This window comes from Pteronotus mesoamericanus, unplaced genomic scaffold (genome assembly GCF_021234165.1).
Source record: "Pteronotus mesoamericanus isolate MK-2021 breed Mesoamerican mustached bat unplaced genomic scaffold, CSHL_Meso_final contig_702, whole genome shotgun sequence".
In the NCBI taxonomy this organism is placed as follows: Eukaryota; Metazoa; Chordata; class Mammalia; order Chiroptera; family Mormoopidae; genus Pteronotus; species Pteronotus mesoamericanus.
The window spans coordinates 4,768,694-4,794,397 of record NW_026555239.1 but is presented as its reverse complement, the minus strand read 5'-3'; the positions used below and the strand labels follow the sequence as shown (position 1 = coordinate 4,794,397).

General features: G+C 61.9%; 1 protein-coding gene across 2 annotated transcripts in view; it reads left to right on the top strand.

The window, feature by feature from the left end:
- The first annotated feature begins 6,133 nt into the window (after window positions 1–6,133).
- PHF21B (PHD finger protein 21B) overlaps window positions 6,134–25,704 on the top strand; it is a 61,949-nt gene continuing 42,378 nt past the window's right edge. The window contains exons 1-2 of one of the 2 annotated variants that reach the window (XM_054582584.1): window positions 6,134–6,237; window positions 7,110–7,175. In XM_054582584.1, the coding sequence (XP_054438559.1) occupies window positions 6,184–6,237; window positions 7,110–7,175 (120 nt within the window). In that variant the 5' untranslated portion in view covers window positions 6,134–6,183. Of the gene's footprint in view, window positions 6,238–6,908; window positions 6,927–7,109; window positions 7,176–25,704 lie in introns of those variants that run through there. The other variant, XM_054582585.1, reaches the window with a different exon arrangement.

Below are 25,704 nucleotides of genomic sequence, written 5' to 3'. Positions count from 1 at the left end.
CACACGTAGCGGCAGCAAGCCCCGGCCTGCAGGGGGCGCCATGCGGTTGCTCTCGTCCCTGCCACCGGCCTAGGGAGCCGTTTGGCCGTGGAGACCTCCAGCGCTCTGAGGTGCGCGCCGACCCTGCGGAGGCTGCAGAGGTGTCCAGTGCACGCCTCCTGTGGCGGTTCTAGAACCTGAGAGACTTCATCCAGGCCGAGGTGGATCTGGACAGACGCGACCCTGGGCTGCACATTGTGCTCGCTTCTCCCGACGACTCGAGGACACTCCTATGAGGTCATGGGGTTGAAGGCAGGGGACTGGGCCCAGCTGGGTGCCCAGCTCCAGAGCCTGGGCTCAAGTGTCTGCTCATCAGAGTAGGGGCTTGGGCTGGGGGTCCCTGGGGCTGCTGGAACCAGGTGCCACAGGTGGGGGCTTAGCGTAACAGAGCTGCATTCCCTCCCAGTGTAGAGGCCAGGAGTCCCAAGTCGGGGCGCCAGCCGGGCCTCTCTCCCAGCCTCTGGTGGCTTCGGCGGCCCTCGGGCTTCCTCTGCCTCTGTCTCTCCCTTCCTCTTTTGGTGGGGACACCAGTCATTGACTTAGGGCCCATCCTGGTCCCGCGTGACCGCATCTTAATGATTCCGAGGCGTACGGGGCGTGGACCTGAGAGAGGAGGGGCCGGCTCCAGGACCCCGGGGGCCGCTGCCGCTGCCTGTGGAGAGCCCAGACTAGGGTGTGTGGGGCAGAGGTGCCCCGTGACACCTGAGGAGATGCGCAGGGGCGGCTGGTCACCGGCCCGGGCCCGCCGGTGTCAGGCAGGGGTCTCCCGTGGGTACAGCGAGCCTCTGGGCTGGTGGGCGAGTGACCGGACAGGGCCTGGCCGCCCGTTTTGTAGGCAGCAGAGTGGCAGTCTGGGACGCAGCGGTTAGCCGCACGGCACCAAGTCCCTGCCCCGGTGCCCCCGGCTCCAGGCGGTGCCGTCCCTGACTCCCGGACACTGCCCTCGACCGAGGGGCCGTGCACCCGGTGAGACAACAGGGAGTCTTCAAAAAGCAGAGGGCTCCTGAGTCACGAAAACTGGAAGGTGGATTCGGCCTCCGTCCCCACAGCTGGAGAGTCCTATAATGCGTCACCCACGCTGGGACACATTTGAGAGCGAAACGGGGCACCATTAATTATCACCCCGACAGGAGGCAAAACGGGATGGTCCTTGGGCCCCGCCCACACCAGGTAGTCAAGCCCCTGCGGCCGCAGCCCCCAGCCGGCGGCGCTTCCTCGGTGCTGCCCAGGAACCCGCCCCTGCGCCGGCTCCTCCTCCTGGCGGGCTCACCCCGCAGCTGACCCACACCTTCCGGCGTGCCCTGCGGCTCCCCGTGCTGTCCCCCGAGAGCACAGACCTGACGGTGTCACCCCGTCTGTGCAGAAAGTCGGGACAGGCGCCCCTTGGTGGGACAGCGTGCCTTGAGGCCCAGCTGGCGTGGTCGCCCCTGCCACCGGGTCCCGCCGTCGTGTCTGTCCCGCTTTGCCTGGGCCCCCCTGCGGGCCCCCAGAAGCCTCCGCCGCAGCCGGCCCCAGGACCTCGGCGTGTGCCTCTGCCTTTCCTTCCCTGTCGTTGGAAACCAAACCATCCTCCAGTCAACTTGCCAAAGGTCACACGGCTCCCAAGCGGAAGAGCCTGACCCCCTGGCCAACTCTCCCCAGCCTCGGTCTGGGTGTCCCCCCGGCTGAGTGGACGGCCTGAGCATCCGTCCCCCGACCTGTCTAAAGGGGGCAGGCGACCCGCCTGCGGAACTCCGGTGAGGGCCCTCGGGATCGCGGACATGGAGGATGCTTTCTGAACGGCGTGACCCGGAGCCGTGCGGCTGCCACTCCTTCAAGGCCTTGCCCCAGCGGCGCCCCAACAGGCTCCTCGCAGGCCGTCCCTGCGGTGCCCCCCGCCCCGGCCCACCCCACCCCATTTCTCTCCCTCTGCGCCACAGTTAATGCAGGGCCCCGAATCAGAGTCCCTCCCATCGTACCTTCTCTGTCAGAGCTGTCCCTACGCCACGCCTCCGAGCGTAGGGAACCCGTCTAATTGGAGGCATGTCACAGAGAACCTAGTGCAAGGGCCTTGTGCACCGTGGGGGCAAATTAAATGCTTCCTGAGCTGCTTTTGAAGTCCTTTTTCAGGATGCACCTTGGCCTCTTGTAGGTGCCTTTCACACGGGGAGATACTGAAGACCAAGTCCCTCATGTTCTGGCCTCTTTCCGGTGCACCCAGGGCCTTTGTAGATGTGGCCTCGCTGGGACCCTGTGGGACGGGAGCTACAGCTAGTGCCCTCCTCAGCCAGGGGTCCTTCGAAAACAGAGGCAAAATAAAGCTCCCAGTCTATGTTGGAGGCGCAATCCTAGAGTATACTGCAAGAGCGAGGGGAAACGGGAGGAAGGGAAGCAAGACCAAGGTCCCGTGAAAGGCAGCCACGTGCTGGGTTGTGCGGGGTGTTCCACAGGCCGCCTGGCGGGACCACTGCGCCCGAGAGCATTCCAGCAGGCCCCGGAAGGGAGCGCACCTTGATGTGCTGGCTCCGTCCTGAATCCTGTTTCGAGTTGGTCCAGGGTCATTCGATGAAGTGCTAACCCCCACCCCAGACTTCTGAGTTGTGGGCCACTGGGGCGGCAGGTCTGTGCCTCAGGGTGCAGAAGAGGGGGGAGCAGCGGGAGCCCCCATGGGTCCACAGGGTTGGACGGGCCTCTCCCCTGCGAAACCGCGGGGCCTGTTAAGCCAGCAACAGGCTGTGCTTGGGGCTCTCCACTGAGCAGGCGGCCACGGTCCGGGCGCAGGAAAAACCCTGGGAATCTGGGGTGACTATAGTTGGTGGGCAGCTTCCCATTTTACATCTGAAGCAATGAAGGCTGAGATGCTGAGTAACTTGCCCAAAGTCACGAGGCTGTTAAGAGGTGGACATGTGTTTCAAATGCAGAAATAGATTCCCTGCTCCCTTGGCTACAAAGCTGGTGGAGAAGTGTAGACGTCACTTATTTCCACGGCCATCATCAACAGCCCACCTTTCCAAAACCAGAAAGTGCGTCTCCTTTATCTTCCGTTTGTTCGCCCGCTCACCCCCTCGCTCACTTCTCCAGCCGTTAAGCACTGACTTGGCCCCCACACACGGCGCCTTCCTTCAAAGTCCAGGCACTGGGCTCTACCCACAGGCCAGACTCGGGAGTGTCTCAGGCTCCATGGGGAGGAGGACGGTGTCCTTTAATATGGGACAGAACGCCTTCCCTGCTGAGTAAGCCCTGTGCAGGGCGGCCGGGGTGGGGGGGGGTGCGCCTGGGGGGCTGGGGGAGGGGTGAACAATTACGTGTAGAAATTGGGAAAGTTTCCCAGAAAAGGTGGCATGTGAAGTGAGTCTGGGAGGCTCAAGAGGAATTTTTGGAAGGTGGGCTCTGAGGGGAGTGCATTCCGGAGGGAGGGCATGGCGTGGGCACAGCAGGCGGCCTAGGAGGCAGGCGCACGGGGGCATGCGTGTGCGCGGCAGCCGTGGCACAGGCGCCGCCTGAGCCTGCACTTACAAAACCAGGGCTCTGGCGTTCCTCGCATGACCTCGCCCGGTCTCAGACAGCACCCAGGCCCTGACCCTGTGCTGGCTCAGGAATTAGGCAGCTGTGAAAACAACAGAGGGGCACACAGATAATCATATCTGTGATCTCAGTTAATTAGCAGAAACTTGCAAACAGCACTTTATTTTTTAAAAGGTTTTATTTATTTATTTTTAGAGAGAGGGGCAGAGAGGGAGAGGAACAGCCACGTGTGTTTGGGGACGTAGCCAGCAACTCAGGCCTGTGCCCTGACTGGGAATCGAACCGGCGACCTTTTGGTTCACAAGCTGGCACTCAATCCACGGAGCCACAGCAGCCAGGGCTGAACAGCACTTCAACCAGCCAGCATCTGCCTGCAACTGGGCAGGTCCCAAACAACCTGAATATCCCCTCTTTTGGTGTCAATACAGGCATGGCCAATGAAATTATTCTAACGTTTTACCAAAAAGCCGGTGACATTTAAAGAGATCATAGTAGGAATCTCTCACAAGTGCCCGCTCTCTGGCTCCCTGAACCCTGGACCCCTGGGGGAGTCCCCTTTCCCAGGCTGGTGTCCAGGCCAGCAAAAGCACTAAAAGGCAGGGGACACCGCTCTGAGTTGGATGTCACCTGAGCTGAACCCAGAATGGAAGGGACCCAAGCTTCCTCAGGGGACCCAGGCTGAGCCTTTCTGTTTTGCGTATGGTGAACTCTGCTTCTCCCTGGTGGGCACTGGACCCCATGGAACGTGACCTCTTAGAATCCGGGTTAGTCGTGGCTGGTGTGGGTCCGTGAATTTAGCGCAGGCCTGTGAACCGAAGGGTCGCTAGTTCGATTCCCAGTCAGGGCACATGCCTGGGTTGCAGGACGGGTCCCCAGTAGGGGGCACACGAGAGGCAGCCACACACTGATGTTCCTCTCCTTCTCCCTCCCTTCCCCTTCCTCGAAATATAAATTAAAAAAACCTTAAAAAAAAAAAAAAGGCCTGGGTTAGTTCTGCCTTGGATTATAGAGCTCCCTTACCAAGTGCTTCCTGTAGAGGCCAGGGTGACCAGCCCCCAGGGTGCAGGGTCCCCGACAGACGAACACCTAACTCACTTGTGGCAAATGCACGGACAGAGGCCAGAACTGCACTGGGGTTCCCAGCTGCAAAAATAAATTCCCACACGTTCTGCTCACTCTGGACACAATTCGTGGCGTGCTGGCGTATGCGGAAAGGGGGCGTTTGTTGATGGCGAGCGCCTGGTATTTTTGTTTTGTTTTTCTTTCTTTTTTTTTTGGCTGCGGAGTAATAGGAAGTTATGCTAATTTATCGTTTGAAACGTTCACTTTGAAGTGCGAGTGCAGCCTTTCTCTCCAGCGCCTTCCAAACGCGCCGGGACGCTGTGTCCAGGCGGCACAAAGCGCTCCGACGGTAGTTGGCGAGGACGGTAACTCAGCGTTGGGGATGCAGGGTGATACCGACTCGGAGACACTGGCGTCCTGGCCGCGGGCCTGCCGTTCCGAAACGCGATCTCCGCTGCTGTAGTTCTAATTGTTTTATGTCGCATTGACCGGGCATGTTACGATTTTCAACAACAGTCTTCAAAACTCCAGTGACATCTGTTGAGAGTTTAATTGTGAGTGTAAAAAAAAAAAATCATTAAAGAACAGCCCAGAGATCAATTTCCATACTGTTTAAACAACACGGTGACCACCCGGCGGTGGGGGAGCCTGGCGACGTGACTAATTTCATCTCCCGCGTCGCAGCGGGGGACGGGCGCGGAGGGAGACCGTGTAAATAAAGTAGGAAAGGGGGCGGCAGGCGGCAGGCGGAGAGGGCGCAGGGCACTGGCGGATCGGCGAGAGCCAGAGGAGGAAAAACGTGAAAGACGAATTTTTTCCTCCCACCGATGAATATCTTTAAACCCGGCTTTAAGCTGGGCTCCCCAAAAGGGGGGATGGGGACGCCCCGTCCTCCTCGGGGTCGTCTGGGGCGGGCAAGGCAAGGCCGGCGTCGCCGGGGGCCCACTCAGAGCGCCCCGCCAGAGTTTGCGCCCCTCCGGGTCTCCACTTTTGTTCTCCGCTCTGGGCGCCCGGCCGCGGTGGGGCGGCAGTGCGCACGCGCGGGCGGGGCGGGGCGGGGCGGGCGCTGGGCTCCGGCCCCGCCCCCCGCCGCCCCGGCCCGCTCCATCCGGGCACTGCCGAATTAGCATCGGGCCGAGGCACAACTTTGACGAGACCCAGCGAGATCCAGGCGCGCGCGCCGGAGGAAATATAGTCCCTGCCGGCGGGCGGCTCGCGCGGGCGGCGGAGGCGGCGGGGCGGGTGCGCGCCGGGAGGCGCGGGGCTGCGCGGGGCTGCGCGGGGCTCCGGGCGCCCCGGGGCCATGCGCCGGGCGGCGCCGGCAGCCCGGGGACCCGGCGCAACTTGCCGGGCATCCTGAAGAGTTGGAGTGGCCGCGGGCTGTGCGCCGCGGCGCCCGGCCGCCTTTCTTTCCCCTCGCCAGAACCCCCCTCCCTGCCGGTGGTGGGGGAGGGGGCTCGTGTCCCCCCCCTCCCGGGAGGCCCTGTGCGACCCCGCCAGCTCCCGCCCCCGCAGAGCCGCGCAACTTCTCGGGGGCCGGGGCCAAAGTGAGCGCAAAGTGCTGCCCAAGTTGCCGGGATGGAGCTGCAGAGCCGGCCGGAGGCGCTTGCGGTGGAACTCGCGCGCCACCAGGTAGGCGGCCGGGAGCCCTGGGCCGGGGCTGGGGCTCCAGGGACCCCGTCCCGGCGTCCTGTTCCTCGTCGCTGGGTCCACTCGCCTGGAGGTGCCCGGAGGGGGGGCCCTCCTCGAGCCTGCCCCCAGGGTGGGGGAAGGGGGAGGCTGCAGGACCCCGCTGGGCTACCCCTCTACCCCCCCACTCGTGCAGTGCTGCACAGTTTGGAAGGGGCGAGTCGGGGCCCGTGGACCCCGAGCCCGGCATCTTCTCTGTCTCGGCACAGGGTCCGCAGGACTGAGGGTCCCAGGCGGGGACCCTGCGCGAGCCTGCCTCGGGGTCTGGGCGAGAGTGCGCGCCGACCCCCTGCGGCCCCCACCCGCGGGCAACCCGGCACAGTTTGCAAAAGTAGTTTGGGCGATTGTTGCTCAGCGAGCGGCTGCGTGGCTGCCGGAGCCCGAGCGGTATTGCGGCGCGCGCGAGTGTGTGTCGGGGAGATTAGGACGCGACTTGAATATTTATGAGCTTTGCTCCACACGGACTCGCCGTGTTTACTTGGCTCTTTGTTCCTCCCCCCTCCCCCGGCACACACTCACGCTCACTCCACACGCACCCCGGCCTGCAAACTTGCACGGCTCGGGGCGCACCTCCGGGTGGCCTCGGCTCCCGCCCCGCCCCGCGAGCTGCCCCGATGAGGCGGCAGCCACAGGTAAGCGGCCCCGCACGGCACTGCCCGGTCGCCGCGCTTGCGGGACAAGGCCGGGGAACTTGGGGCGCGTGGCGGGCGGCCCGGCCCGTGGGCTGCAGGGCGCGGGGCTAAGGTCCGTGGGGCCCCGGGCGCACCGGACCCCCAAGGCGGCCGGCCTGAGCCCTCTCCTCCGTGTTTCCGCAGAACGGCGACCTCAAGAAGCAGCTCCACGAGAGGCAGCCGCGGATTCCTGCGTTCAGCGACAAACAAGTAAGCGAGCAGGAGCCTGCGCCCACCCCCAGCCCGGGCCGGGGGGAGGGGGCTCCGGATACTTTGGGAGCACCCTAAAAAGTGCCGGCCGCGGCACCGCGCGCTCAGGCTCCCAGAGGAGTCCGTGTGCCACCCTCAAAGTTACCCGGCCCCCCTTTTTCTGGAAAGAAAGAGCCGGGTTCTCGGAGGCCGAGGGGGTAGAGCGCGGTGGCCGAAAGACAGAAGCCGCACTTAAAAGGCAGCGGGCAGCCCGGCGTCCATTTTGAGTTGGTGGACATGGTTTTGGAATGTGGGCATTTCTCCCGGCCCCGTGCCCCCATTTCAGACTGGCGTGCGGGCAGGGGGAGAGGGGCGGTGATTCGGGCCTGGACGCCAAACTACTAGGAAGCGCTTTGTGGGCTCTGTGGCAAATCTCATCTATAGAAGCGTCCCTCTGGGCGTCCCCTCCCCTCACTTCTCCAGCCTCACTTTTTATTCTTGGAACCTGACGCCAGCTCCCTGGGAACAAAAGAAACGCGCCCCCGGGACCCCCCAGTTCTGCCCCAACTTTGGTCTGCGGGAGTCAGGTGTAAATGGGGATCCGGGAGAAGCTCCTCATGGTGGGGGCCTGGGCCGCCGACCCCCTCCGGCCCCTCGCGGGGGAGGAAAAGTTGTCCATTGTGACTTAGTTGCGCTGAGCTCAGCGCTCGGGGTTTCAGCACCACGAACAGATGCCGCCGCCGGCCGCGCGCCCCCGCCCCCTCCCCGCGGCCCCGCGCGCCCCTCCCCCTCCGCTCTCCCCTCCCCGCACACGCGCTCCCGCCCCGAGCCGAGAACTTTGAGAGACGCAGCCAATGGCGCGCCCGGGGCTCCGAGGCTGGCGGGGACGGGGGCCTCGGCGCCCCTCCCCGCGGCCCCCGCCCGTCCCTCCGCCCCCCGCTGCCCCTGGCCATCGACCCGGCTTCCTTCGGAATTCCTTCCTGCCTGCCGGCCGCCGCCGCCGACCCCAAACTTGGACAGCGCCCGCCCCCTCCCCCAACCCGGCCGGAGCGGCTGGATCAGACGCCCCCTCCCCGGAGGAATGTGGGGGGGGGCGCTGTCGGGGGACCCGGAGGAGATGGGCGGGGGCGGTGGCGAGGACGCGGGGGAACTCGGAGGCCGGCGTTCATTACGACGAGTCTTTAAAGTTGAGAAGTGGTGGGAGGGGGCGTGCGGAAGAGGAGGGGGCCGGCGTTGCGGAAAGAAAGATGGCTGTCCCCCGCTGCGGGTCCGCGCCTGGTCGGGGGCGGCCGGCCGGACGGGAGGGTTGGGACGCAGGCATTAACCCCTCTCTGCCGGGGCCGCGGCCCCCTCCCCGGCCGCGCGCGCCCGGCCTGGAGTGGAAGCTTCCATTCCCGCTGGAGGGGGGCCCGGCGCGCGGCCCCGGCGAAGTCGGGGAGTTCGCGGGGGGAGGGGACCCGAGCCCGGCATTACCATTTTGATTGCTTTGATGCCATTTTTGGAGGGGGAGGGGTTGGAAGACCCTTCTCCACTGAGCACAAAGATGTTTAATCACTGCGTAGAATCAAATCAGATACTTTCTCTAAAAAAAAGAAACCACCACCAAGCCTGGCACAGTGTGATAGCCGAGGGTTACTAAACCTTTTTTCTCACTGGGTAAAACGGCAAGTTGTTGACTCTTACGCAGCGAGAGAAGATTTGAGAGAGAGCAGACCCAGTAATCCCGCAGCTTTCGCTGCAACAATGTCTCTTTATGTGGCTTCTACATGGCAATAGTTTTACTATTCGGAGTGGCTTTTCAGAGCTTGGGTCTGGTCGTTTCTTCTGTATTGTAGCAACTATTTCAAGGCTGTTTAAATTTTTATGATGATCGTAAATGAGTAGCTATTTATTATCTGTCATGACGGAATTTAGATGAGGGTGAGGGAAACATTGGAAAATCCTGTTTGAAGGCTGCCGTTCCGCGGTTACTCGCAAGGAGCTGTGTCCGCCCCAGCCTGCCTGTGCCTTTCGGCTTGAATGGGGAAGGATGCTTGTGAACGAGTGTACCTCCATCTTTGTGTGTGTGTGTGTGTGTGTGTGTGTGTGTTTAAGAAGAAAGATAACAAAAACTTTTGTTCTCTGGCCTTTTCAAACATGTTTCTCTTTTAAATGACTAAAAATAACATCTGGTACGCAGCCAGGGTTTGGCCTGGCCAACCGAACTCATGTTTGTAACTGTAAGTGTGTTGTTTTTCCTTTTCCCTTTGTGGCATTTTATGTAACAAGGGCTCATAAAAGAGGGAGGGGAGGGGCCGGCCGTGGCGCGGCATGCTAATAAAGCTCCTGGCTCTCCCGGCTCTGAGGTGCAACCTTGCAGAGGTCGACCCACCAGAAGAGTTGGGTAGGCTTAACATTCTCGGATCCCTGTCCTTTGGAGAGTTTGGCGATGATTGGCAGCTTGGCCGGGAAAGGTCAATGACCCGCCTCTTGGAGGTGACTCTGGGCGGCACCCGGGCTCTGCCTGGTCATCCCCACCTGCCCAGGAGGAGCTGAAGTGTGGGAGCAGGGGTGAAAAAGCCAGTATATCAGAGTTTGTTTTCAATGCAACAGAAATTTAAAGGGAGTGTTCATTCATAGGTTTGCCTGGGGAGAAACTCACACCATCTGTGCCTCCGGAGATAGATGTGTTTTTGTGCTGCTCCCCCTTGGAATATGGGATGTAAAGGTTAAGTTTCAATTAAAAGCGCACACGTGGATGATGAACTAGATAGTAAATGAACGGATGACCCCATTATCCACATCTGTTAGAAACACAATAGCCGCTGAGTGATATCTCTTGGTGTGCAGGCAGCAGTGTCCATTCATGCCCTTGGCACTGGGATTTTTTCCGTTACTTCTGGAAACATGGACAAGTGCCTAAGGGGTGTGTATAGAGGACTCCTGGAAGTCAGTAGGTTGGTTGTGGACCAGAAGTAGAGGGACAAATTCCACACAGCTCCCCAGTGTTTTTCCCGTCACCGGTGGACTGGGGTGCAAACAGGAAACCAGCTGCCACAGAGCCCCGCAGCTGGGAAACAGAGTTCCTATTTTTCCTTTATAAAAGCAGCCCATGTGGGGAGTCGGTGAGAGCCGAGCTGTGGCCCGACCGGGCGGCCGGGCTGCCTTTCTGGGAGCGGCTGCGCCCGGTGCCGAGGTGGGATCCCGGTGGCGGCAGGACCCCTCTTCGTTAACGAGGGAGGATGTGCGGAGGCTCCATTAGTTGCTCCAGCGGTTTTACGCCGTGGATTCACAGCACGTGCAGAGAGGCGGTAATGTTTCTATCTCACTTGTCCAGCAACAAGCACTGCGGTGTAAATCATGACCCATCGCAGATATTGGAGGGTTTTTATCTCCCTCTTTGGCGTTCCCAGCACAGCATGGGTTTGCTGCATGCAGTGGGCTTCTGCTGACCTGAACTCTGTGCCAAGTTCCGCTTCCCTGTGGAGGAGCCTGCTGCGTAGCTGCGGTCCACGCTGGCGTGGCAGAGAAAGAGGCGGAGGCCCTGGAGGTGAACCCGGGACCCTGTACTCTGCTCCGTCTTGTCGATTTGATGGACTCTGGATTCCGAGGGGCTGTCCTCAAGTGCGGCAATAAAAATGTCTTCTTGAAAGGTATTATGTATGCAGCACGTGCCCGGGCGCTGAATCACGTCTTCTGTGGGATTCACTAGCCACGCCGGACCCCAGAGGGGCTCCTCCTTGGAGATGTCCACCCAGGGAGACTGCAGGCAGGTGCCCGCCGAAAGCTCCCCGATGGGTTGCCGGCCGGCACTGCAGGGAGGTTCCGCCCCGCGGGTCCTCCACCCAGGTCGGCTCCCGGTCCGGGAAGCTACCTTTTAATCCTTCTGACCAAGAGTTCGAGGCCTCCTTCCTCAAGCAGCATCATCCCAGGTTAAAGAGAAAGCCCAGGCCGTTTCCCAGCGCCCCTGCGTCCTCACTCTGCAGGAGGGAGTGCGTGACAGGCAGGGCGGGGCCCGGCCCGCGCCACCCATGCCGCCAGCGCGCCCTTGGCCCCTTCCTGCCCCCGCACAGCCGGGGTGTCCTGGGCCCGCACCTTTCCCTGAGCTCTGTTCCTGGGGCCCTTCCTCCCCTCTGTCTTGCCGCCACCCGGTCCCTCCCACCGTCACCTCTCAGCTGCAAGATGGCGGCAGCCTCCTCAGCGTATCTGCTGAAAAAACAAAACCCAGCGAAGTATAGTTCACGTACCACGTGCATGTGATTTGCCCACTTAAAGGATACAAGTAAGTGGGTTTTGCAGCCGTTACTACCAGCAGTTTGAGAACCTTTTCGTCTCAAAAAGAAACTTTTGGACTATCAGTCCCTTGCCCGCCCCCCCTCCCCCCCGCCCCCGCCAAGCTACCACTCCTGTACTTCCTGCCGCCATAGAGTGGCCTGTTCTGAACTTTCATGTGAGTGGAATCCCATGCTCTGCGGCCTCACCGCCACTGGCCTCTGACTGAGTGCGATGTTGTGGGATGCGTCGCAGCTGGAACGTGCGTCAGCACTTTGTTCCTCCCCGTGCCTGGATGCCGCGCTGCCGTCTGATGGACCACGTTGGCCTGTTCCTTCCCCTGCTGGGGGACACGTGCTTGTTGCCACCTTTTGGCCCCGTCTGCTGCGTTCTCCACCAGAGCGAGTGTCTTCAAGCCAGATTCCCATCGCGACGTACTCTTGCTCTCGCAGGAAACCTCAGGGCCCGGGAGCCTGCAGGGATGGCCCTGCCCACCTGCCCCGACTCCGCTGGGCGCCCCCCGCCTCCCTCTGCCCCACAGCACGGGCCCCTTGGTGGCTTTCCAGCTGCTTCTCCAGCACCTCGAAGCATTCCTACCTCTGCAGAGGGCTTGCCAGGCGGGTCTGGCCTTGCTGCAGCAGTGGCGCTGGACTGGAAGCTCCGTGAGGGCGGGGCTGTGCCTGCCCCCGCCCCCCGCCACTGTGGACTCAGTGCTGAGTGCTTGCTTCCTGAAATAGTGAGGGGCTTGGTAAAAAGGTGGCGTGAGGATTAGCAGTGAGGGACTCGCTGGTCCTAGTGGAGTCCCCAGCCTGCGACAAATGGTAGGCTTTTACCGTCGTGTGTGGAAAGAGAGCCCTCAAGATGAGTAAGAGCAGCAGCGGCCTGCCCTTAGACGCCTCGCTCGAGAGCGAGGTGTAGAGGCCCTGTGGCAAGGACGCGCTGGAAGGTTCTGGGAGTCTGGTGGTGGGAGTTTCTGCAGCCTGTCTGGCCTGGGGGTCGCGGGAGGCGTCCTGAAGGAGGCGGGGAGGGGGTCCCCAGGACACCTGGGGTGGAGGCAGTCCGGTGCTGAGCGTCCGCAGTAAATCCACAGGTGGGGGCAGCAGAGAAGGTGGGCGGGTTTCGCCGGCGCAGGGCTGGTCAGGCGCCGAGGCCCGGCCCGACTATGTGAGCTCCGTGGAGGTTTGTCACCTGAGTGGGGGATGGCAGGGCCCCGGCATGACATGAGAGAGGAGGCTGGGAGGCTGGTGGGCACACGGGGACCCCCTCCTGCCTCCACCAGAGCGTCCTAGAGCTGAGAAATGAGCGGGGACACTCGGAGGCCTCCCGAGGTGACTCAGTGGGCATCTCTGCTCAGCTGGTTTAAGGAAAAGAAGCGCATGTGTCTGAGCACACGTGCACCTCGTTGCCTTTAGTGGTTGCGTTCTCCTGATTCCTTTTATTTTGACTATATATAAAGTATTTAATAAATATGCTGATACATACCAATAAACGTAACATATCTGAAGTCTGTGATGTGTATATATGTTCATTTAATTTGTCTGGGATGACGTAACTGAAGTGAGAAGTAAGAAAAATGATCGTTCTCTTGCTAAAGTAAAATCTTACCGAGCAAGGGGACGATCAGTGTCTTTGCTGTTCCTTCTGTAATGTTTAGGTGATAAAAGAGAAACCTCCTTTAAAAAAAATTTTTATTATAAAAGAAATACATGGGTGTGGGGGCGGGATTCACAGTGCAGACTCGAACGGGGTAAGACGCGCGCGCCCCCTTCCTCCCACCCCTCCCCGCGCGTGGGGAGGCGGCCGGGCTGGTGTGCGGTGAGTCCGCAGGGCGCTCTGCGCGCACACACACCTCCAGCGCCGCAGACACGGGGTGGGGGCATTGAGCGTTTGGTTCCCAGCTTGCTCGGTGCGCTGAGCACTGGGTCGTCGCTGTCTCATGGGAGCGACTCCGGTGAGTCCCCCGCAGTGAGCGGACTGCCGCCGGGCGCGGGGCCGCGGGGCCCCTGGTGGGATGCTGTCAGCGACGGTGGCGTCTTCCTCAGGAGGCTTTGCCACGACTGAGTGCCTTCACGCGGTCTCTGCTCGCAAACACTGTCCCGTAAAGCTGGGCCCCCTGTCCCGCGGGGCCCGTGAGCTCCCTGTGGGAGGCGTCTCACCCCAGACTCCGCCGGCCGCGGGGGAGGCTCACCTGCGAGGGGGCGCGGGATCTCGCTGAGGAGCGGCACCTGCAGCTGCAGAGAAACGCGGAGATGAACCGCCCACTCTGTGCGTCGGCTCCCGCGGCCCCACACGCTTCAAGGGGCTCCTTGATAGGTGTCTCGGTTAGTTGTCAGGACAGTGCCACGGCGTCGGGCTGGGTGGGAGGCCTCCCCGAGGTCAGACAGCTTGGGACCGCCAGGGGGGTGCCTCTGTCCGTCGTCCTGCGCTGCGGAGTATAAAGTGGTGGCGTGCTAGTGCCACCACGCTGGGGTCGCGTCCCAGCTCCCTGCCTGGTGGGAGAGCACCGGGCAAGTCGCTCTGCCTCCTGGAGCTCTGGTTCCTACCTGTAAAGCAGGTGTGCTAATAAGACCCACCTCCCTGCATCTGTCCAGGGAAACCGGCTGACAGATACGAGGGGGTGGGTTTGGAGCAAGCTGTGGTGGCTGCGTCCGTGGCCACAGGAAGCTGAGCGGGGCCCTGCCCGGCGCTGGGGGGGCTGGAGACTTTGCATGGCGGCTGGTCCCCTGTATTGCTTGTCACTCCCAGTAGCGGTACCTGCACGGAGACCATGCCATCTTTCTCCCATCAGTCCAAGGAGCGCGCTTGGATATTTCAGTCTCCTAAGGCACCTGCTGTTGGAGCTGTGCACTGAGTTTCCATGAACTTGGACTTCCTTCCGTGGGATGAGTTAGATCATAATTCCACAATCCCATGATGCTGGCCTTGGTGGCTGCCCCGAGGTTCAGCCAGTGTGTCCTCCAACACCTTTGTCTGCTTGGGAGCCGAGGCATCGGCTTGCGGCCGTCCGGTCTTGCTGACCTCTGCCCGGTGCGCGCGCCGCAGCCTGCGGGCCTCAGGAAGCGCATGAGCACGTGGTTGCCGTCAGCGGTGGGGCCACGCCCAGGAGCAGCGTCCTGCCACGCGCTGGTCACCCGGGGCTGGAGGTGGCCCTTCCGGGGAGGCCTGTTGGCTCAGCCTCCATCTCTGGGGGAGCGGGCAGCGTGGCCACGCCATGTGGCTTCCCACAGCTGTGTGGCACCTGCAGGGTGTTAGGGACTGGGACCGGTGCTTGATTTCCCGTCTGGAGGGAGCCAGTAAGGAGGCTGTAAGAACGAGAGTGACTCGGGGCCGCCAGTCGGGCGGAGCGTGCTGGCGCGAGGCAGGCGCCCGAGGAAGTGACCCGAGAGGTGCCTCAGGCCCCGTGTCCACGGTCCATCCTCAGCCGGTGGGGCTTGGGCACTGCCTTTCCCTGTCAGCTTTCCGACCAGATGCCACCCCCAAGCTGGGGCCCTGTGACCAGCTGCCTCGCCCCGCACCCCGCCCTGCCCAGAAGGCCTGGCCTTCGTCTCCGCTGTCTCCAGGGTCACCTGAGCCCGGGGTCGGCAGGGAGGGCAGTGGTTTTGGACAGCACGCAGCTGGGGCTGGGGGCATAGGCACTGCCATTCAGCCTGTGGCTCCCTGACCGTGACCCCTACACTGGGCGGTGTGTGGGGACGATGCCGGTGCTTTCTGCGAGGGCTGCGAAAGGTCGGGTGTGTCTCCTGCCTCCAGGGCAGAGGTTCAGGCGAGAGCAGGTGAAGTCAGTGCCTCAGAGACTGCTGGCCATGATAAAGAGGGGAGCTTCGCTCTGAAGTCGAAGACCCAAGAACTCTGGAGGGGCCTGGTCCGCAGCCAGTCCCGGCATCTCCCCAGAGGCCGCCCGCCAGCTGGCCCTGGGCGGGCACTGTGCCCGCTGCAGGGGGGCGCAGGGAGGGGTTGCTGTGCCACAGGGGTGGAGCCAGCGGCAGCGGGGGCTTGGGTGGACCCCAAGCAAAGTCACCTGGGCTAGTCGGCTGCCTCTGTCTGAGGCCCCTCTGGCCGCCACTGCCGCTTCTGCTGCTACTGTTGTTGTTATTTTACGCTTTAAGGTGGAGGCATCTTCTCATTTGGAAACGTCTCTGTTCTCCAGAGGAACAAGCATGCTTCCTTAAGATACTTTTCGCTGGCAGCTACTTATTGTTCAGTTGTAGCAGTTTCCAGGGTGCCGTGAGAAACCGCTGATGCAGCCTCGCTCTGGTGACAGCCTCGGCTGTCGCTGGTGTCCCGTGGGGTCACACAGGCGGGCATCCTGTGGCCTCTCCGAGGTGGTGGCCTGTTTGGTCTCAGACGGGCCGCACTGTGTTTTTTCTTGCGTGGCACCTGGGTTGGTTATAGCACAGCAGAAGGAGGTATGTTCATGGGGGGGGTGTGTGTGTGTGTGAATTCTTTGTCCAGGTTTGAGTGGAAGGCAGGAGGGCAGGTGGCGGGGTCCCCATCCCACAGCAGGAGGGTGCTGCGCCCCAGGCCATGTCCGCGGGTGCCAGGTGTGAGTCCCGACGAGCGGCGGGGCAGCGGAGCCGGGGGGCCTGTTGCCAATGTCCCGAAATCAACAACAGTCCGAGGGGCAGAGTGCTGGCGGGGCCCAGAGGCCTTGCTGCTGCGGAGAAGCAGGCAGGCTCCTGTGGCTTTTTGTTGCAACAGAACCTCCGGGTGACTTTTGTCTCTGTGACTGCTGTGTCCACAGCCAGGACCGGGCCCTGAGCTCGGGATTCGGTGGACGCGAGGGCGTATGTCCCCCAGACTCAACCTGGTCACTTCAAACACAGGACATGAAGGGCATGAAGGGTTTTTGCAGGGCACATCTGCCAAAGCTCCCTTGTTGCAGGTGGCAGATCATGTCCTCGAGTGGGGATGAGGGCAGCGCCCAGGGGCCCCGGGGACCCTGGTCTTCTGGCCACTCACCACAGCCGCTCAAGAAGCCTGTTGTGTGTGTTTACGTAATTAAATTTTGTTTATTCACTGGAGTTTTCTTTCAGAAGCTATTTGCCCAAGAGGGTTGTCCTTGGCCTGGGATGTGCTGAGGTCTTGTAGAAGCTGTTCTCATGTGACAACAGGGCCACCAAGAGAGGCCCCGGGGACCCTGGCTGGTGTGGCTCAGTTGGTAGGCGCTCCGGCCTATAACCGAACGGTTGCGGGTTCAATTCCCGGTCAGAGCCCATGCCTAGGTTACAGGTTTGATCCCTGATGCCCAGTCTGGACACGTACGGGGAGGCAGCCAGCCAATGTTTCTCTCTCCCTCTCCTCTTTCCCTCCGCCTGTCTCTAAAAGCAATGAAAAAATGTCCTGTGGTGAGAGTTTTTTTTTTTTTTTTTTAAGGATGCTGGGGCGGCAGCTAGTGTTTCAGAGCAGCCACGAGCGTGCTGGAGCCGCAGGCGTCCCATGCGCACGAGGGGGACAGGCCACTCTGGAGGTTCATGCCAGAGCCATCTGTCACGGGAGCCTGACTGAGTCAGCCGGGCCCAGGACGGCTGGGGAGGGCAGGCCTGCTCCCCACCAGCCCCTCCCCTCGTGGGGCTCTGCTCTCAGAGTCCACCCGTGGGGTGGGGGGCCACCCTCCAAAACAGAAAAGGGGCTGGAAGATGGTAGTGGGGGTCCGTGTAGGGAGAAAATGACTGCCTTTTCATCTCCAGGGTGGAGGTGGCAGCAGAAAGTTTCTTGAGACAGCAGATGGGGGTCCGGGGGGGGCCCCCGGGGGGCGCCAGCAGGCCGTCCGCCCGCGAGGCTGCGATCAGTGTGGGGGGAGGCCCCGCGTGCCAGCGAAGGGAAAAGGGTGGGGATGGGGCCGGGGCCGGCCGGGAGCCCCCTCCTCTTTGATGTCACTCAGGCGGAAAGCCAATCTGCACATGTAAATGAACTTCAAAATGCAATTAAAACCATATACATATTCGAGACTGTGATCCAGAATTTAATGCGAGGTGCAGGTTACAGAGTGACAAGCAGCCTTTCCTGCAATCAGCGATACCACCTCTTCCCCGTGATTAATGCGTCTTGGCGGTAACAAGCGTGCGGCAGATGAGCACCCGGGCTGCTGCGCCCTGTGCTCTCAGGGCCGCCGAGCCCGGCCTCGCCAGCACCCCCGCCCCGCTGCCGCCGCTGGGGGCAGGGGGGGTCTGGGCTCTGGAAGGGCCCTCGGAGGGCTTGTCCTGGTTTGACAGGAGAGGTGGCCACACAGTTAGCAGTGTCAACGTGGACAGGAGCAAAGGGCCCCGGACGCCATCCCAGCGGCAGGTGCTGGGGATGGGCGCGTGGCGGGAGGCTTCCAGGCGGCAGGACAGGGGCGCCCGGGATGCTCAGCGGAGGGGGCTGCAAGGGGACTGGGTGGCAGGGCTCCCTGTGTCTCAAGCCCTTGAGCGTATCCCGTGTGTGTGCCCCTAACCTCGCCGGCTGCCATGCGTCCAGAAGAGGGCGCGGACACCAGCAGCCACCGCTCGCTATCGAGTCGGGACATTCAGCACATGTCTGCTGTCTGCGCCAGCACAGTGCCGGGCGCCGGGGACCCAGCAGTGGCTGGAATAGGCCCTTGAGACGTGGTCACGGTCTCAGAGCGGGAGACAGGTGTAGGCAAGAAACTGAGAAGCGAAGGGCAGAGTTGGGTCAGAAGGTGACAAGTGCCCCAGTACCAAAAAGTAGGGCAGGGATGTGTGTGTGTGTGTGTGTGTGTGTGTGTAGGGCAGGTGGCTGTTTTAAACTGGGTAGTTGAGGGGGGCCTCGCTGAGAAGGCAGCGCAGGGGCGAAGGTCTGCTGGGGCCAGAGGGGTGAGCCCTGCGGCCCCGGCAGGACGGGTGTCCCAGGCGGGGGGTGCGAAGGCCCTGAGGTGACACCTGGCGTTTCTGGAGTGGCCGGGGGAGAGAGCGCACGGGCGAGCGAACGGGGTGGGGGGGGAGGTGAGGGCTGAGGGGGTGGGGTCAGGCGGCTGCCCGCTCCGGCAGAATCTGCCGGGTGCTGGAGCGGCAGGCGGGGCAGGGTTCTCACGTGGGGCTGGAGGTCGCTGGGAGGCTGGCTTCAGCCCCAAGGCCAGAGGGCTCTGGGGAGCGAGAGCTGCCCAGGAGTAGAGGCGACCATTCTGAGCCGTTCGCCCGCCCCGCCCGCCCCAGGCAGCACCAGCACCGTCAGGTGGGCGGGAGACCCGCTGGCTCTCCCTGAGCTGAGGTTCTGTGGTTCAGAAATGCCGAGATCCCTGAGGCTCTGTCCCCACCAAACTCGGAACCGCGGGCTCCGATGCCGGGGGCCGAGGAGGGGTCCCCAGGGGCCATCACGAGCCTCGGCTCCACCCAGCCCTGCGGTTTTCCCAGCAGGGGCCAGAGACCACGCAGGGGTGGCAGCGCTGGCGGCTTCCAGGCGGGCGGGGCACGAGCACCTTTCCTAAGGGCCGCCGGCCCCTTGGGCTGCCTCAGTGCCCGCACCCTATGGCCCTCCCCACACCGTCACCTGGCTCCTCCCGCTTCAGGAAAGGGCCCGGGTCCCCCTCCCGACTCGGGCTCCTTCACAGCTCTGTCCTGCTGGGCTGCCCTTGAGTGGTCTCCTGCCACCTCCCCCTCCTCTCCTGTGCCCCACTCCTTCGCCGTCTCACCTGCCACCTACACGCAGACAGAGCTGGACACAGCGCGGAGTGAGTCAGAGCCCGGGGCTCCGCTTCCGCAGCCTCCAGGCTCCGCGGTGATGAGGGTGGCTGCCCCTGGGGACCCGGCCCCGGGGGAGGGTGGGGGGGACAGGTGCTCGGTGGCTGGAGGGCCATGGCGGTTCCTCAAGAGTGCCCCGCTCTCATTTAGGTAAAAGTGAGAGGGACTCAAATCTATTTCTGTAACTAAAACAGCCCCCCCGCGCGCCCACCGGCCCAGAGTTCGGGCCTCGTTGAAGTTATGTTATTAACGAGTTCTGCTGAGTGGGCTTGAATGGGGGCCACGCTTTCATATTGCGGATCTAATTATAAACGCGAGGGATGGTACCAAATAAGCAGCCTTTAAAGGGAGAAGAGTCGGCAGCTCGGTTTAAAGTGTCCTTTAATGAACTTCTTTGGCACTTGTATCTTAGCAACACATTTTATTACATCCTGGTGCAGCTGGACTCATGCGCGGTAATTTATCCCCCCCACTCCCCCCACTCCGCCTGGAGGGAGGGATGGGGGGCGCCTTCCCGAGGCTGCGTTGGCGTCTCTTCTGCTTTGTTTAGTTGATGGAAAAGATAAACACAGAGCTAGGAGCAGGGAACTTGCAGGCGGGCACGCGGGGACTCCGGCCAGGCCGAGGGTGGGCTGCCGTCCTGCAGTTCCGATGCTGGCACCGCCGCCGGCCACCCTGCCCCTGTGCCGGTTCTGTCCCCAGCGCTGCCTGGGTTGGGGTATTTTTATCCGAACTCCTTTCCTGCAGTGACACTCAATTTGGGTACGGCGGAAGTGGGGATGTTTGCAGATCTTTCATTGTAGTCAGCAGCCTGGAAGTGGGGGAGGGAGAGTGTTCTAGAAGGAGTGGGCATGAATGGTAGGGGCAGCACCGGAGGGGAGAGGGCGGGGGCGCGGGGCCCGGGGGCTTCAGCCCGGCCTCTGCCCGTGGAGAGCGTGGGACCTCGCCAGCCGCTCGCCTGCGCTGAGCCCTAACTTTCTCCTCCGCCGTGTGAGTTTCCGGTGCCTGCGGTAACAGGTTACCAGGGCCGGGCGGCCTCGAGCCGCCGAAGGGCACCTCTCACACCGGTGGAGGCCAGAAGTCCAGGAAGGAGGCATCTGCAGGGCCGAGTCCCCCCCTTCCAGCCCCAGGGGGCCCCAGGGCGCCTTGGCTTGTGGCCCCATGTCCAGTCTGTCTCTGTCTCCATGTGGCCGCTCCTCTGTGTCTGTGTTTCTCTCATTAGGACTCCAGTCATTGGATCAAGGGTCCACCCTAATCCAGCGTGACCTCAATTTAATTGTATCTGCAAAGACCGAATTTCCAAATCACGTCGCATTCCGAGGTTTGGGTGGACATGAATTTTGGGGGGACGTGGTTCAGCCCACTACACCTGCCAGCTGAAGCCAGTCGCACCTACTTCAGACTGCGATCAGGGATCAGACACGTGACCGGGGCTTGATGCCACCTCAGCGCCAGGGGCCGCGGGCTCTGCGACCGATCGCTGTCCCGCCCCTCCCTGCAGCTAGGAGCTGAGACAGGGAAACCACAGACCCCGTGCTCCGTCTGGGCCGCAGGAAGGCTGTACTGTCCGGCTAAAGACTGGAAATGAGGACCACCCCAGGAAATCCGGGGCGCCCCATTGGTTACCCTGTGAGGCTCACTGCGAGTGGAGAGTCTGGCATGAGTTTGCAGGTGTGGTTTTGAAAACCAGCGCGCCGAGGGTTTCACCCTGATCTGTTTTCCTTCCGGCGCGAGGAGAGGGTGCGTCAGAGCCCAGCGAGCAGTCAGCAGGAGTGTGCACCTGCCGGAGGTGCGTGCAGCCCCCTCCGCGCTGCGGGAGGGGCGGGAGTCCCCGGGCTCCGGTGAGGCCACTCTCCCGCCCCCGCCTCCCAGGAGGGGCTCCACTCAGCACGCATTGCTCATCCTCGTGGACCTGTTTTCCCATCTCTGAAGGGGCCGCGGGGATCACACGTCGGACGGGGGCACATCTGTGGCCTGCAGGATTGCCCTGTGTGTGTGTGTGTGTGTGTGTGTGTGTGTGTACATGTGTGGTTTTGGAATCGCTGCCTGGCGGCTGCGGCCTGCCCCCCTGACCAACCAGGGGGCTGGGGTCCCTTTTTAAGTCTCAGGAGCCACGTCCGCTGTGGGCTGCTGTCGAGCCCTCGTGGGTGGGAGGGTGGAGGCAGCATTTACCTGTGACAGGTGACAGTGTCTCCCCGCTTCACTTTCTCCACCATCTCCGAGGTCTGCTCCCCTCCCTAACTTACAGGGCAAAGTACGGAGGTAGGGGGGCGGGTACAGTGTCTCACCGAAGGGCTGCAGTGTGGCCCCGGTGAGCCTGCCTGAGCCCTGCGCTGTCTGTACCAGCCGAGGCGGACGCCCAGCACGCTGCCCGCTCCAGGCAGGGGGGCACTGCCCCCGTTCGCGGCCTCTGGGGTCCGCCCAGGCCCCGATGCTGTGTGGTCCTCCGTGTCTTGGGGGCTGGCGGCGGGGTGGGGGTGTGTCCCCATCGGCCTGAGGGAGAGGAAGCAGGACCCCCGCCGCGTCCCCAGGGCCCTGCGGGGTGAGGCCGGGACCTCTGGGTCAGTGTGGGCACCTGCACAGCGGGGGATGGGCCGCTAGTGCCGGCGTGGTGGGGGGTCACCCTGGCCAGGTGGGAAGGCCCGGGAGCCGACCACAGGCGTCCCCCTCGCACTGAGCCCTAATGGCCGAGTTGTGCCCAGCCCGGGCTGGAACCTGGCTGCGGAGCTCTGGACAGGTGTCTGAGCCTGTCCCCGCCCAACCTAGGTGGGACCCTGGTGGCAGCCTGGACGGGTGGGGTAGTGGGGCTTTGACTCCCGACTCCTGGCCCAAGACAGGCTCAGGAGGAGGGGCGTGCTCGCGGGCTGGTTTTTTTTAAAGATTTTATTCATTTATTTTTAGAGAGAGGAATTTTAGAGAGAGGAAGGGAGGGAGAAAGGGAGAGAAACATCCATGTGTGAGAGGTACATCGATCGGTTGCCTCTCTCACGCCCCCGATTGGGGACCTGGCCCACAACCCAGGCACGTGCCCCGACTGGGAATCGAACTGGCGACCTTTCGGATCGCAGGCCGGGACTCAGTCTGCTGAGTCACACCAGCCAGGGCTCACTCTCTGGGGCTGAGTCCTATCCACTGTACGGGCAGAGCCCGTTGGGTTGCTTCATCGTCTCTCAGGGACGCCTGGGTTCTTCCCACCTCTGGCCCTTGCAGGCGACGTGCTGTGAACCTGGGCGTGCTGGGACATGCATCTGTTGGAGTCCCTGCTTTCAGCCATTTGGAGTCTGCACCCAGTTGCGGATTGCACTCGGCTTTTCGTCGTAGACAGACCTGTGGTGGAGGGGGGCCTGCGGGGCCGCCTGGGGCAGCCGGTGGGGGCGCGTCCGGGGCGGCCGCCCTCCAGCTGACCCGGGCGCCTTGGCTTTGACCTCAGCATCTTCCAGGGAGCTCGGGGTGTCTCCCACCAGCTGCGGGCCCCTGCAGACCTGCTCCCTGGAGACCTGGGCGTGGGAGGGCAAGGGCGCCCACAGGCACCCAGGGCGCCTGCTGGCCACTTCAGTGTGTGCTTTAGGAGGGGTGTGCGCGCGTTCTCACATCTCCCTCCGGAGGTTTGCGTTGGCACTAAACACGCGAATGTTGAAAATGGAGCCTGGTTATGGGGGTTTGTCCAGGCTTTGCTGGGGTGTCCAGCCTTTGGGTGTCTCTGGGCCACACTGGAAGAAAAAGAGGTGCCTTGGGCCACACATTAAATACTTTGTGACACGTAATCACAAAAAAAATCTCATAATGTTTTCAGTAAATTTACGATTTTGTATTGGGCCACGTGCACAGCCATCCTGAGCTGCATGCGGCCCGCGGGCTGGGCGCCCCTGCTTTATAGTAAGTGACTTCTTTTTCTTCTTTCCCCTTTCTGACGATCACACAGTGCAGGGTGGGCCCGAGTCCCCAGAGGCATCTGCTTAACAACAGCGGACGTTCGTACCACAGCGTCTGGTGTGTCTGGCACCAGCACGTACAGGAACATGTCAGAATGTCATGGGGGTGCCAGAGCCGAGGCCTCAGGGCGAGTGGGTCTGCTGGAGCCTGGGGTGGGGGGCCCGGCGGGCGTGGGCCGCAGCTTCCCGGGACCTTGGTTTCCCACTCCTATGCCGCGGCCCCTTGTGGTTCACACCTGGAGCCTGGGGTCCAGGAATGTCAGTGTTGAAAGGCTCCTTGGAGTCCGTTGCTGACGTGGCCCTTCAGCTGCGTCCTTCAGGCTGTGTTCCTGTGCTGTGGGGGCGTGGCCTGGGTGAGGTCTGCACCCCGCGGGCTTCAGCTATGGGGACATCAGCTATGGGGTCTTTCCTGATGGGTGGAAGTGTGCCGTGCGAAGCAGAATGCAGACCTTTCTCAATTCAACTTCTTTTTCTAGTATTTCTATTTCTTAAACTTTTTGCGTTGGACTCTGGCAGACAATAAAATGAGGTAGGAAGCAGACAAAAATATATGGTTTGTGGTGATTCTCTGGAAGACTTGGGAGAACTTCTGTAGGTGACTTTGCCTTTGGTGGTGGGCGCTCCTGTGAGCAGGTGAACGCAGTTCCATTTTCTATGGTGAAGTTTCCCTTGATGGGATGAAGTGTGGCAGTAGTTCACGGTGCTCTGGAAGGATGTCACCTCTAGGCTCTGCTTCCCAAACAGGTTTGACAAACGCTGATCAGATCCTCCAGGGATTCCCCGTTTACTCCTCTTCCCAGTTGAGGTCTTCCTCTGACGGGGAGCTCACTCCCTCCAAAGCAGGTTCGCTCCAGGTCTGATCAGCTGATCTTCAGAGGGCCGTTCGTTCCCACCCGTCCATTCGCCCACTGCCCAGTGGGGGACTGTCGCAACCGATGCAGGGGTGTGTGTGGGTTAGAGGTGGGGCGCTCCACAGAATGAAGACCCGTCAGCCTCAGTGTCTGCCCCCAAGGACTTCCCATCACCGTGGAGAGCCGTGATGTAGCAGCCTGGGGACCGGGCGTGATGGCCAGAGGTGGAGGGAGGTCAGGGGCCGGGGAGATGTCCTCCTCCGAACCCCGACCCTGAACGGCTTGACGCCGTCAGCTCAGCTCCCACCTCTGAGCCCCGTTACTGTTGTGACATCAAGCGAGTTATCGGCCATCCTCCTGCCGCCTGACTGGCCTGTGAGTGGAGGTGGCGCGCGCTTGCACCCAAGCGCTGGAGGCCTGCGGGGCAAAGGTGGGCGCCAGGCTCAGCACCGCGCCTGGGGCACCGTGCGGGCCAGCAGAGGCGGGTCCCCCCCTGTGGCCCCGGCCAGGCCGCTGTTGCCCGATGCTGAGCTTCCAAAATGTCCCCTCCCTGGCGTCCCCCGGCCTCTGCTCTGGCCTCTTCCCCCACGCAGGTGCCGCCACCGCCTTGCTAATTCCCCCTCCTAAGTATCCCTCACTTTCCCCGCCCCGGGGTTCTAGGCCGCCCCTCAGCTGCCCCGCCGCGCTCTCCGCCTCCGGTGTCCCGTCCGTCTCTGCACTGTTACCAAGGTGGTTTTTCTGAAGTGTCATCCTTATATCACTTCTCTGTGCTTCAGAATGACCCCCATTCCCCAGGGCCCGCAGCCGTGGCTGCGAGGGGTCTCCTGGCCTCCGCCCAGGCCTGAGCCGCGCAGGAACCGTTGCATCTCAGGCTGGCCCCCGACCTGACAGCCTGCCCTCAGCCCCCTCCGCAGGGCCACTGGCCAGTGGGAGGCGCCAGGGGCTGAGGAAGAAGATTCAGAACTTCTTTGCCTTGTTGCCGTTGATAGACACACCTCGCGTTACCGGCCTCACGGAACTTCTTCAGCCCCAGATGCAGACCTGGAACTCGTGGCCGTTTCCCAGACGTGCCAAACGCCTGCGGGCCACCAGGCCTTCGCTCAGGCTGCCTGGATGCTGAAGTTGACACCCAAGCCACCACGTCCTTGTGACCCAGGATGCCCTCCTGGGACGCCCCCCACAGGGCTCTGCAAGGTGACTTAAAGCACAGATTGTGCCAGGCCTGCCTTTAACAGGCTGAGGCTCAGGTGGCATTTTCCTGGGCAGGTGTGTCTGGTTTTGCAGTTACTTGGATGACATTTATGGTCTGTCACTTAGCAGGTCTCGACTGTCCCGGGCCGTTCCTGGGACGTTGTCTGTCCCTCTCCTGCCTGAGCCCGCAGTTCTGTCTGTGGCCACCGGCCATAGCGCCGAGGTTCCGGGAGGAAGTCACAGGAATAGAAGACAACGTCTGACTTTGCATTTTCTTCTTTTAAATCCTCACCCAAGGGTGTTTATTGATTTTAGAGAGAGAGAAACATCATTCAGTTGCCTCCTGTATGCACCCTGACTGGGACCGAGCCCACCACATAGACATGTGCCCTGACTGGGTATTGAACTCACAGCCTTGTGGTGTGCGGATGACGCTCCAACCAACTGAGCCACCCGGCCAGGGCAGTGCATGATTTTTTGTGAAAATTAAAACTTTAAGTGAAAAAGAACAACAAGATAAACAATTCCACCACCTACACATTTTAGTTGATGAATTATGGAGCAAGATTTATATGTTGGGAGGGCCAAAAAGAAACCGGAATTTATTTATAAAAAATTGTGTATTTTTACACAATGAAATTTTACATGT